Consider the following 12,669-nt stretch of genomic DNA (forward strand, 5'->3'; position numbering starts at 1 on the left):
CCTGGCTGGGATGGCCATATCCTCAAATGGGAATAATACTGCATCTCTGAGGGCACAGACAGGTCCCGGCTGGTTTTGTCATCTTAGAAAGTGGAGAAGAAAAAGGGCTTCTCTCTCTCAGGGTCCCTGGGTAGAGCATCAGGGAGGGGCTCTGGGTGGCCGGCTCGGCTCCTGGTGGAGCCTTGGTGGCTTCCCCCTGGGGCGGGCTGCCTGGTTCCCTCCCTCTGTCCCTTGTCCCCGCATCCCGTGTTTCTCCAGCAGTGGACGGGCAGCTGTTCCGCTCAGTGGAGGGCCAGGCCGCCTCCGACGAAGAAGAGGAGGCCGAGAAGTGGCAGGAAGAGCAGAGGTCACTGGCCAAGGTCAAGACGCTGCTGGCTCGCCTCGCCAGCTGCAGGAGTGGGTATGTGTGCCGCGGAGGGCGGCGGGGGGGGGGGGGGGCGCGAGAGGCCCAGCGCCCCTTCACACAGTGACAGAGCTTGAGCTTGGGAGGCTGACAGGCCTGATTCTGTCCCCTAGTCCATAGGAGGGAAGTGATCAGATGCCCCGCCCCCCACCCCAGGCATGTGCGGGGATGAAATGAGGGGACTGGCAAAGGCACACTTTGTGGGGGGCTTTAATGACCGTTGGTGTCTTCTCAGTCCCCTGGCCGCTATCCCAGGACATGCCCACAGCCCATGTAATTCCAGGACATACCAGACCCTTCCTTACCCGGTCGCTCCTGCGAGAAACAGCGTTTACGGTGCCCTCCTCCAGCCTGGCCCAGGTCAGGGGCCTTCTGACTCCCCAACTTATGTAATCCTCACGACCACCCTAGAGGGGAGAAAGACCCAGATGCCTGGGGCACCTCAGACAAGTCTCCTGACTCCTCTGAGCCTCAGCTTCCTCGTCTCTAAGGCAGGCAAGAGGTTTGTGAAGATTTGTTGTCAAGGCTATAAAATGCCTAACAGGTGCCTGACCGCAGTAGGTACGCCACCAAGGGGCAGCGCTGGTGTTTATTATTATATTGTATGGTGCTGTCAGCTTTCCAGGACTGTTGTCACCACCGACCCTTAAGTCAACAACAAGCATTTATTAAGCACCTACTTCGTGCCAGACAAATCTGGAGGCTCTGAGAGAACGGCAATGAACAAGACAGCAGCCCTCCTCTCCTGGAGCCCCTATTCTAGTGAGTGGTGACAAGTAGGAGGAAAATAAGGTGAAGCAGCAGAAGAGGGAGGGGCGAGGAGATGCCAGGAAGGCCACTCTAAGAAGGTGCTATTGGAGCAAAGACCTGAAGGAAATGAGGGAAGAGCATTCCAGGAAGAGGGAACAGCAAGAAGTGCAAAGGCCCTGAGGCATGTTGGAGGGGCAGTGAGGAGGTTTCTGTGGCTAGAGCACAGTGAGTGAAGATGGATGAGAGGGAGGCCAGGGAGATCAGAGGGGCACATTGGGTGAGGCCTTTGGCTTTTCCTCTCAGTCAGATGGGGAGCCATGGGAGGGGTACTGACCAGGAGGTGCCATGGCCTGGCTTTTAGACTCGGTGGCAACACCCACTTTCTGAGGCTGGAGCAGACTCTGGAAAGCAGCCCCACAGTGCTGGTGCTCTCCTTTGCTGCAGGTGTGATGAACAGACAGCCAAGAAGCTCGTGACTTACTTCGGCCACTTTGGCAGTGCTGACCATGCCTGTACCCTGGGAGAGCTGGAGGCTCGCATCGCCGTGCTGGTGGAGCAGCTGGGGACCCAGGGCTGCAGTGAGAAGACCCTGGGGACACCTGGGGAGGAGGTCAGCTGAGCCCCAGAGGTCGAGGTCTGGACCAATGCTAAAGTCTCTCATAGCTGGAAGAACCCTGAGGGATGTCAGCCAAGTCCTGTGCCCTGTTCACAGATGGGTAAACCAAGACTCAAAGAGATGTGCCTTCCTTTGTCGTAGATTTAACGAAGAATATTTTGGTTGCAAGTTAAAGGAACCGTCTCAGAACAGCTTGCGTGCAGAATAGGTATTTATTAGAATATGGAGCTGGCAAGAACAGCCGAGGAGATGAGCGTCAGAAACAGCTGGATCCAGCGACTCAGACCAGATTGTTGCCACCTATCTGCTCTGTGTTTCTCTGGGTGCTGGCCTCATTTCGCCCTTCTTCAGAAAGGCTTCCTCTGTATGGTGGGGAAAGGGACCAGAGACAGCTCCAGCCTCCCACTGGCTCACCTAAGAAAGCCCAGGGGGATAAGAGCCCAATATACTAAACCTCAGGGAGGAACGCCAACCGGCCCAGCCTCGGTCATGTGAGTGTCCCTGGGCCAGTCCCTGTGGTAGCCGGGCAAGATTCAGTGATTAGCAGCTCCATCAAAGTCAGATGAGGGGGAGGAGGGACACTGTCCCCCAGGAGAGTTATGGAGGGTAAGGGAGGGATATACATCAACAGCCAATGGCGAGGTGTCTCCGTTTCAATGAGACCGCTTGGCATTTTTTCTCATCTCTCCACTCCGAGCAACTTCTCCATCCCACAGTAATCAAGTGTGGAGTGCTACTGAGAGTCGCCATTTCATTAAGCCCCAGCACATTACGCTTTTGCAAACTGTCGTTTTGATAGAAGATTGTTTTATATTTATATACCTGAAATTCTAAACCCATGCTGTCTTTGACGTATCTGTGGTCTGATGCAGTTCCACAAGGCATAGCCACCACCCCTTTTCTAAGTAAATTTCCAGGAAGTGGGGATCAGGAGAGTTACTGAGGCGCACGAGCTGTGTCCCCAAGCCCACCTTCCAGGCCCGTCTGCAGGAGGCATAGGCACCACGCCTTCTCTGTCCTGCCCAAAGCCCAAAGAGGACTCAGAGTGTCCAAGGGCACCACGTCTTCGGCTGCTTCTCTTTCCCTCCATCAGTGCTAAGAACAGGGACCACCTTACTCCTGGCATCCCTGCTTTAGAAGGCAGATAGCCGTGTGACACTTTATGACTGCCTGGCATCTGCCCCCTAGTGGGTATCCCAGTGGACACCCACGGTCTCAGTGCTCCCCTGGCCAAGGGTGGGCCAGTGACTCACACTGGCCCAATCAGGCCCCTCTCCTGAAGCCTTCCATCTTGAGAGAGATGGGAGAGTTGCTGGAAAGTGTTCTTCTCAGCTCTGGCCCCTGGACAAAAGGCCTGAGACCGTCCTACTGTCTCAGACCCCACTGCTGCCCCATCCCTGAGCTTCTCCAGCCACCGGTCTGTTCTGGGAATGACCCATAGCTCACTAGCAAATTTTTTTTCTGTTTAAGCTAGCCAGAAAAGTTTCTGTTGCTTGCAACCAAAAAAAATTTTTTTTTCATTTAAATTAAAATATATATATATACGTATATATATATATATATATATATATATATATATGAAAAGAAAGCATATGGATAGAGAAGGGAAAATGAAGTTCTCCAATAGAAACCAAAATATGCATATTCTTACATTAACCCAACACACTGTGCGACCTTAGGCCAGACATGCAGCCTCTCTGGGCTGTGGGGGTGGGGGGGCAGAGGGGGCCAGATGACCTCTGAGAAAGGGTCAAGGCAAGCTGTGGGTCCTGCCCGGAGACAGCATGGTGAGTGTGGGCGCTGAGTCCCCGTTGGTCCCCGCAGGCAGAGCTGCAGCGGAAGGTGGAAGAGAATGAGCAGCTGAGGCTGGAGCTGCAGATGGTGGAGACAGAGAGGGTGCGGCTGTCCCTGCTGGAGGAGAAGCTGGTAGACGTGGTGCAGCTCCTGCAAAGGCTCCGGGACCTGGTAGGCTCACAGGAGGTGGCCCACCCAGGGCAACGAGAGGGGCTCTCAGGAGGGGGCACCGGCCTATGTCAGGCACCTGGCTCCGAGCTTTCCTCACATTAGGCAGGTGTTATCTCCACTTTCCAGATGCAGAAAAGGAGGCTCAGGGAAGGTAATTAAAAACAAAAGGAGGCTCTCTAATTTATTCTATAAAGCTAATCTAACTTTGATTTCAAAACCACAGAAGGATGAATATAAGAAAGGAAAATCATAGGGGAGCCTGGGTAGCTTAGTTGGTTAAGCATCCGACTTTGGCTCAGGTCATGATTTCAGTTTGTGGGTTCGGGCCCCGCATCGAGCTTCGTGCTGATAGCTCAGAGCCTGGAGCCTGCTTCAGATTCCGTGTCTTCTTTTCTTTCTGCCCCTTCCCCATTTACACTTTGTCTCTCTCTTCTTCAAAAATAAATAAACATTAAAAAAAAAAGAAAGAAGAACAGTAAGGACCCTCCTTTACCAGATAAGGAGTCTCAGCCAACTACGTCTCACAAACCTCACAGATATTGGTGAAATGTTAGAAGGAATCCTTCTAAAGTCAGAATCAAGACCAGCATGACTGTCCTCACTGTCTGTATTCCAGCTAGATGTTCTAGCCAATGGGATAAGACAAGAAAAAAAAAAAGAAAAGGTGTAAGGATTAGACAAGAAGACATTAAGCTATCAGTAATTATATATCATATTCATCTACACAGAAATACCCAAGAGAATCCATAAGCAAAATATTGTAATTTCTTGGCAAGGTGAATGATAAAATATCAGAGTACAGACATCAAGCATGTTCCTAAATAGCATCAGCAAACTATTAAAAAAAAATTTTTTTTGAGGGGTGCCTGGGTGGCTCCATCAGTTAAACATCCAACTTTGGCTCAGGTCACAATCTCATGGTTTGTGGGTTCGAGCCCCGCATCAGGATCTCTGCTGTCAGCACAGAGCCTGCTTCGGAGTCTCTGTCCCCACTTCTCTCTGCCTCTCCCCCAACTCATGTTCTCTCTCTCTCTCTCTCTCTCAAAAATAAACATTTAAAATTTTTTTCTTGAGAGACAATTAACTTAGGATTACAGCTGCTGTAAGGTGAAAGTGGGATCTGAACCCGGCTTGCCTGAGTTTTAAGCAGGCTCTTACCTGTGCACCAGACTGCCTAGGATACAGAACCAGCAAGGCCCAGGCCAGATTAGCACAGCCTGGGAGAAGAGCTGAGGGGCAGCCAGCACCAGCAGGCAACTTCTGGCCATGCAGCCTATGGGTAAATGCTGGTTCTTCTGCCTCCTTGCTGGGTGGCTATGGCCGAATGTCTCATTCTTTCTCAGCACTGCTTTTTTTTCACCCATTAAAAGGAGCCTAATAATATAAGCTGTTGCAAAGGTTACATGAGACCATGCATAGAAATGCTCTTATTCATGTGTATTTCCCAAGTGCCTACTTCTCCTTGGGCACATGAGTGGTAATCCACAAATATGTGATCTTTGATGGAATGGGTCCCGCATACCACTCGATCCACCCACCAAAAGTCTCTGAGAAGCCCAGCAAGCAGTGTTGCCAGCCTAGGGCCAGGGGGCCAGGGAGGGAGGGGGATAGTGACTCTCTGTGCCCTAGGGAGCCATACAGAAGCCCGTAGGGGCCACCAACTCCGACCCGCTGAACGAGGACACAGCAGCCACAGTGCAGTCCAGCCCTGTCTCTATTTCTTTTTCAGAACATATCGAAAAGAGCTCTGGGGAAGATTTTGCTGAACACGCTGGATGCTTGCAAGGACCCCACACATGGTAGGAGATCTCTCCTATCTTTCAGAGCCTGGACAGCATCTGACGGTGGCCTGACTCAGCACTGTCTGTCCTGAGTGTCTTGTCTACAAAATTCCACTGTCATTACCACCCTGAAAGTACATAGTCAGGAACAGTTCAAAATGCTATTTGACAAGAGCAGGGGAACAGAAGTCCTGGGGAGAAGAGCCCAGCAGAAGCCAGCAGGGCCAAAACCCCCAAAGGAACTGGGCAAGGTTCCCTGCTCTCAGTTCAGTCAGCAGGCTGACTATGGGCCAGGCTCTGGAGAGGCACCTCACATGGTTTTAACCCCCTGCGTCATGACAGCAGCCCACTGAAGAAGGTTCTGTTATTGTGCCCATTCCACAGATGGAGAGACTAAAGCACAGAGAGGCCAAGTGCCAGCTGCACCCAAAGCCTTAGGTCTCTCCTTTAAGCACTGAGCTACATGGTCGCCATTTTTAGATAAAGTTCGGGGGCAGTAGGATTACATCAGGGGCAGATTGTGTCTCGTGAAATCAAGACGAGCCAGGCCAAGCTCTCTCCTCAAAGGGCCTCACGCTAATGGGATGACCAACTGGTCATAAGCCTTTGCTCGCTAGCCTCACAGGGCATTGCTGGGCAAGGCTTGGGTATGTCTAGCACCCGGAATGGCCCCTGGAATCGAGAGGGAGGTCAGAAATTATGTGCTAGGAGCCGGCTTCTCTGGGGTCCTCAGTGGGAGTGAGACAAGAGAGGGCTGGAGAGGGCCCCAGAAAGAAAAGTGGCTCTGTGGGCCATGGTGAACAAACTGACGTGCCCTCCCTGTCTACTCTTCCCTTCCAGAGGGGAGATCTGGACCCTCGGCCATCCTGGACGCCCTGCACACGGCTTTGGCTGGCTGTGAGCTCTTGCAGAGAGAGCCCTCGGCGCCAGCCTCCACGGCTCCTGCACTCGCCAACCCCCTCCTCATCTCCTGCTGAGGCCACTGGCCCAACCTGTGGGCACCTGGGTCAGCCCGACCTCCATCAGACCAGCCTCCATGTCAGCCTGACCAGCATCACATCTTCAGAACCCTGGAGACCCAGACTCCTTGTGAGACTGGACTTAGCCCCAGAGCCTCCCACGACAGAGCCTGACAGACATCCTTTCCTTTCGTTCCTCACAGATTCCCTTGCATTCCTGCTACCAGAGTTCACGTTCAAACCCTGGGGCTGCTGGATCAGCCCATACCTGTTGCTGCTTCCCCTGCCCTCAGTGCAGAGTTGCCTACATTCATGCACAACCCGGCCCAGAATCCCCTCCCTGGGCTCCTGGAGTCTTTTCCCCTTCCAGCACTGCCCCCTTCCTGTCACCCATGTGCCTGATGCAGGCACACTGTGCCCAACCTCCAGGCCACACAGGCTGGGGAAACATAAGGAGGGGGTGATCACTGCAGGCTTCCAGGTAGAGGCTGCCCTTGAACTAGCTCTAGAAGAGAGGCAGGATTTCGATGGACAGAGAGGGGAGAGAAGGACATTAAATGCTAATGTGAGGAAACAGCAAGAGCAAAGTGTGGGGCCAGAAAGGGCCCCCCTTAGTACAGTACCTGGAACACCTCTTTCACAAGCATGCAGTGGGTACTGGGTTTCATGCGGTCACAGGAGAAAGACAAGCTGCCCGTTCTCACCTACCTTAACATCTCATAGGAGAGAAAGATACATTGGCAAATAGCGCAACATGCATGAAATCAGCGCTAAATCAAGGTAAAATAGTTACTCAGCAGTCCAGCCTAGAGGGGTTCATCCGAGCCAAGGAGGGCAGATGCACCACAGAGGGGAATGGCAGGGGTGAGGGCAGGTGCCTGGGGGGACAGTGGCAAGGTCGGGGGTGGGGGAACCCAATAGCAGATGAGGATCCAGGACTTGCTTCCACAGGCAATCAGGAGCCACTGGAGGATTCTGAGCTGCCCCATGGAGCATGGATGGAGAGGAGGGAAGAAGAGGCAGCTGCAGGTCCGTGGGAGGAAGGCGGCACCAGCAGCTTGGGGCCAAAGCTACAAGGACACAGAAGGGGATCATGGGAGAAGGAGGACCAAGGGGCACCCAGGGGGAGCCTGGGAGCAGCAGACACTCCGGGGCAGGGCAGCAGGGACTGGGGACAGACAATGACCGACTTCCTCTCTGACCTCAGACACTCAGCACCTTGGATGGGGCCAGAAGGCATCAGGGAGCCACTGCAGTCTCCTAAGCAGGGTGACACAGGCCCCAACCCAGTTTCTCTATGGTTCCTCGGGGAATGGAAGGAAAGAGACGAAGGCCAGTGGCCATTCCAGGGGGGCCACCTTACCCCTGGTCCTGTCAGATGAGCCAGGCTTTTTTGAGAAGGCCCCTAGGACTCTTCAGGGGCCAGTGGGCAGGGAAGAGCCTTGAGGAGGCTTGTCTGAGCCCTGAGGAGGGGGCTGCCCCCAACTTGCTCCTCTCAGCTTAGCCTGAGCCCACCAGGCCCGGCTCCCCCGGCTGTGCTGCTGACTGCATGACCCAGGTGAGCCTCACCTGTGCCCCGCCCAGTGAGAAGGGCCAGCTGTTCCGTATCCTGACCATGGCAGCAAGCACAGGATGCTACACGTGTGTTAAGATTCACAGACCTGGAAGCTGTCCTCAAAAAAGTCAACTTGACCGTTATGTTACTAAAACCCAAGAGCCACCGGAAGACACATTCCTACAGTGCCTCCAGGTCTAGCCACCTGAAATCTGCAGACAGAGGCACAGAGGGCTCTCATAGGTTACAGTCACAGTAAGCTTCATCCTCGGGATGTCCCTCATTAAAATCTGCTCTTACCAACTGCCCGGCCATCCGTGGTTCATCGCCACACTTGTATGCCCCTCAGCTCATTGGAGGCAAGTTGAGGTGGATTAGGATGGAGAAGTGCCCAGAGAGGGTGAGCTACCCGGTAAATCAGCATCCAAGCCTGGAGCAGGCCTGTTTTCGGCCCGTATCTCATGTACTTTCTACCACAGCCAGCTGTCTCTGGCTAGGAAACTCTGGGCTCACTAAGGGTTTGGGGTCTGGATTAGTTAGGGTACAGGCTAAATTGCCTCGATAAAGAGATCCCAAAATATTCTGGGTCCAAGAGGATAGAACTTTATTTCCCTGCTGTAAGAATCCAAAGGTGCGTGGTCCTGGTTGGCAGAGCAGCTCTGCTCTATGTGGTCACCCACGGACCCAGGTCCCTTCCACTTTGTGGCTCTGCCATTCCGTAGAGTGATGTCCTCCCTTGCACGGTGGAGGCCAATTCGTCAGAATTGTATCTGCCTTCCAACCCATAGGAAGGAGGAGAGGGGAAGGGAAGGAAAGGCTCTCTGGCTCACAAGGTTTCTACTTACACCCCACTGGCCATGCCTAGCTGCAAGGGAAGCTGGGAGATGTAGTCTGTGGCTGGGCAACCATGTGCCCAGTTTCCAGTCCAGCATGTAAGGAGCTTGGGAGTCATCAGCCCATCCTAACGACAAGTAAAAAGCTGAAAAAGCTGGAAATTCAACAAATCCTCTTAAATCCATGAACGTCACAGGACAAAGGCTGCCCCCCAAATTGGAGAGACAGACTGCCGAATGCAGAGAATCACAACTTGCCAAAGCAGAAGCCACCTTCTCAGGAACCGGTACCAGAATAGGAAAAGCTCAACTGTGATTGACAAATTGGTGGAGACTCAGTGTGGACAAGTATGAGAGTTAAAAACTCCAGGGTGACCCAGTCACGGAAGGGGTGGAGTCCCACACCTGGTGAGCTTTACCTTCTGAAGCTCTACCAGGTCCTCACAGTGAAACTCAGAGAGGAAAAAAACCTGCTTCTCACAGTAGAAGGGAAAGTAACCATGTTGAAATGTGCCAGAACACTCTGTTTTTCTTAACAAGGCCCTTAAGAGAAACTATTTTGCCAGAGCTTAATTTATTGGGGTTTTATCAGAGCCTATATTAATTTTAGACAGAGCAGACTTCAGAAAAGGAAAAATGTTGAGGCATTATGTAATGCCTCTTTTTATAATGATGATAAAGGGTCAGTTCTCCAAGAAGACATAACAGTCCTTAATGTATATGCGCCTAACAACAGTGTCAAAATATATAAGGCAAAAACCAGTAGAACTACAAGTTGAAATGGATGGATCCACTATTATATATGGAGACTTCATCTCCCCTTTAACAGAAATGGGCAGATCCAGCAGGCATAAAATCAGTAAGGACACAGTTGAACTCAACAGTACCATCAACGAACTGGATCTAATTGATACCTATGGAGGACTTCATCCAGAAAATACAGAATGCACATTTTTCTCAAGATCACATGGAATATTCACCAAGATATACCATATTCTGGGTCATAAAACACACCCTCACAATTTCCAATGTGTTCTGTATGCTCTCAGACCATAATAGAATTAAACTAGAAATCAATCAACAAAAGTAGGTGGAAAATCTCTGAATATGTAGAAATTAAACAACATACTCCTAAATAACATGTAGGTGAAAGAAAAAATCTCAAGGAGACTTAAAAATGCTTTGAACTAAATGAAAATGAAATAAAATCTACCAAAATTTGTGGGATGCAGTGATTACAGGGAAGTTTATAGCATTGATACATATATTGGAAAAGAAAAAGATGTAAAATCAAAAACCTAAGCTTCCACCTAGGAAACTAGAAGAATAAGAGCAAATTAAGTCCAAAATAAGCAGAAGAAATAATTTTAAAAATTAGAGCAGAAATCAATGAAATTGAAAATGAGAAAACAATAAAGAAAAACAATGAAACCAAAAGCTGGTTCTTTGACAAGGTGAATAGATTCAATAATCCTCTAGCCAGACTAATTGAGAAAAATAGGAGAAGACACATATTGCTAATATCAGACATGAATGAGGATGTATCACGATGGATCCCATGAACATTAAAAGGATAAAAAAGCAATGTTATGAAAAACTTGAAGTCCCCAAATCTTATTACCTAGATGAAATGGCCCAATTCCTTGAAAGACACAATTGGCCAACATTCACACAACAAGAAATCTCAATAGGCCTGTATCTACTAAAAAGGTTGAATCAGGGGCACCTGACTGGCTCAGTCAGTAGAGCATGTGACTCTTGATTTTGGGGTTGTAAGTTCAAGCCCCACATTGGATGTAGAGATTACCTAAAATTAAAATCTTTTAAAAATTAAATAAAGGGATTGAATTAATAATTAATAACCTTCCCAAACAGAAAGCACCAGGCCCCAGATGGGTTCACCGGTAAATTTAAGGAAGAAACATTTAAGAAAGAAATTCTTCCAATTTTCTGCAATCTCTTCCAGAAGATAGAAGCAGAGGGAATACTCCCTAACTCATTCTGAGGCCAGAATTACTCTAATACCAAAATTAAACAAAGCTATTACAAGAAAAGAAAACTACACGGGATGCCTGGGTGGCTCAGTCTTAAGCGTCCAACTCTTGATTTTGGTTCAGGTCATGATCTCATGGTTTGTGAGTTTGAGGCCCCCATCAGGCTCTGCACTGACAGGCTGCTTGGGATTCTCTGTCTCTCCCTCTCTCTCTGCACCTCCCCCACTCATGCTCTCTCTCAAAAATAAATAAACATTTAAAAAAAAGAGAAAAATACACAGCTACATCATGAACACAGGTGCAAAAGTCCTCAAAAAAGTAAATCCAACAATGTACAAAAAGAATTATACACCATCACCAAGTGGGATTTATCCCACGTATGCAAGGCTGGCTCAACATTCAAAAATCACCTAATGTAATCCAGCACATCAACAGGCTGAAGAAGAAAAAAAATCTCATGATTATATTAATAAATTCAGAGAAAGCATTTGACAAAATCCAACACTTATTCATAATAAAACACCAACCCATCAGCAAACTAGGCATAGGTAACCTCCTCAACTTGATAAAGAACATCTACAGAAAACCTACAGCCAACATCACACTTAATGAGAGAAAAACTAGATAATTTCCAACTAAGACCAGCAACAAGGCAAGAATGTCCCCCTCTCCTTTTCAACACCTGATGTCCCCCACCATTCCTTTTCAACATCTTATTGGAAGTCCCAGCCAATGCAATAAGACAAGAAAAGGAAATGAAAGGTGCTATGGACTGAAAACTTGCATCTCATCAAAGTTCATATGTTGAAACCCTAATCCCTAGTGGGATAGTATTTGGAGCAGAAGCCTTTGGGAGGTAATTAGGTCATGAGGGTGGAGCCATCATGATAATTAGTGCTGTTATAAGAAGAGACCTGAGACTGCTTGCTTCCTCTGTCTCTCTGCCTCTGCCATGCAAGGATACAAGAAAGTGACAGTCTATAAACCAGGAAGAGGGCCCCCACCGAGAATCCAATGATGCTGGCACGCTAATCCAGCCTCCGGAACTGTGAGAAATGTTTGTCGTTTAAGCCCCCCAGTCCCTGATGTTTGTTATTAGCAACCTAAACTGATCAAGTCAAAAGATACACAGATTGGAAAGGAAGAAATACAACTTTCTTTGTGTGCAGGTGACATGATCATCTAAGTAGAAATCCTAAAGAATCAACAACAGCAACAAATTGGAACTAATAAGTGATTATAGCGAGATTGCAAAATACAAGGTTAATATACAAAAGTCATTTGCTTTCCTATATACCATCAATTAACAAGTAGACCTTGAAATAAAAAACACCACACCACTTACATTAGCACCCCCTAAAATGAAATACTTTGATATGAACCGAGCAAGATATGTGCAAGATCTACATGAAGAAAAATACAAAACTCCAATAAAAGAAATGAAAGAACTAAACAAATGGAGGCATATTCCACATTCACAGACAGGAAGGCTCAGAAGTATCAAGACATCAGTTCTTCTCAACTGATCTCTCCATTCAGTGCAGCCCCAATCAAAATCCCAGCAAGATATTTTGTGGATATTGACAAACCGATTCCAAAGTTTATATGGGGAGGCAAAAGGTCCAGAATAACCAACACAATATTAAAGACAAGGACAAAGTTGGAGGACTGACACTACCCAACTTCAAGACTTACTATAAAGCTACAGTAATCAAGACATACAGTGCTGGAAAATAAATCACTGGAACAGAGTGGAGAGCCCAGAATAGACCCACACAAAAATAGTCAGCCGATCTCTGAGAAAGGAACAGAA

At 49.0% G+C, this 12,669-nt stretch overlaps 1 protein-coding gene across 2 annotated transcripts in view; it reads left to right on the top strand.

Annotated features, from left to right (window-relative positions):
* The window catches only part of EFCC1 (EF-hand and coiled-coil domain containing 1), a 40,931-nt gene extending 32,599 nt beyond the window's left edge, over positions 1 to 8,332 (top strand). Inside the window, exons 4-8 of one of the 2 annotated variants that reach the window (XM_043588245.1) lie at positions 259 to 400; positions 1,598 to 1,763; positions 3,594 to 3,734; positions 5,464 to 5,533; positions 6,356 to 8,332. In XM_043588245.1, coding sequence (XP_043444180.1) covers positions 259 to 400; positions 1,598 to 1,763; positions 3,594 to 3,734; positions 5,464 to 5,533; positions 6,356 to 6,492 — 656 coding nt within the window. In that variant the 3' untranslated portion in view covers positions 6,493 to 8,332. The remainder of the gene's footprint in view (positions 1 to 258; positions 401 to 1,597; positions 1,764 to 3,593; positions 3,735 to 5,463; positions 5,534 to 6,355) is intronic. The other variant, XM_043588247.1, reaches the window with a different exon arrangement.
* The last annotated feature ends 4,337 nt before the right edge of the window (positions 8,333 to 12,669 follow it).

This window comes from Prionailurus bengalensis, chromosome A2, assembly GCF_016509475.1.
Source record: "Prionailurus bengalensis isolate Pbe53 chromosome A2, Fcat_Pben_1.1_paternal_pri, whole genome shotgun sequence".
In the NCBI taxonomy this organism is placed as follows: domain Eukaryota; kingdom Metazoa; phylum Chordata; class Mammalia; order Carnivora; family Felidae; genus Prionailurus; species Prionailurus bengalensis.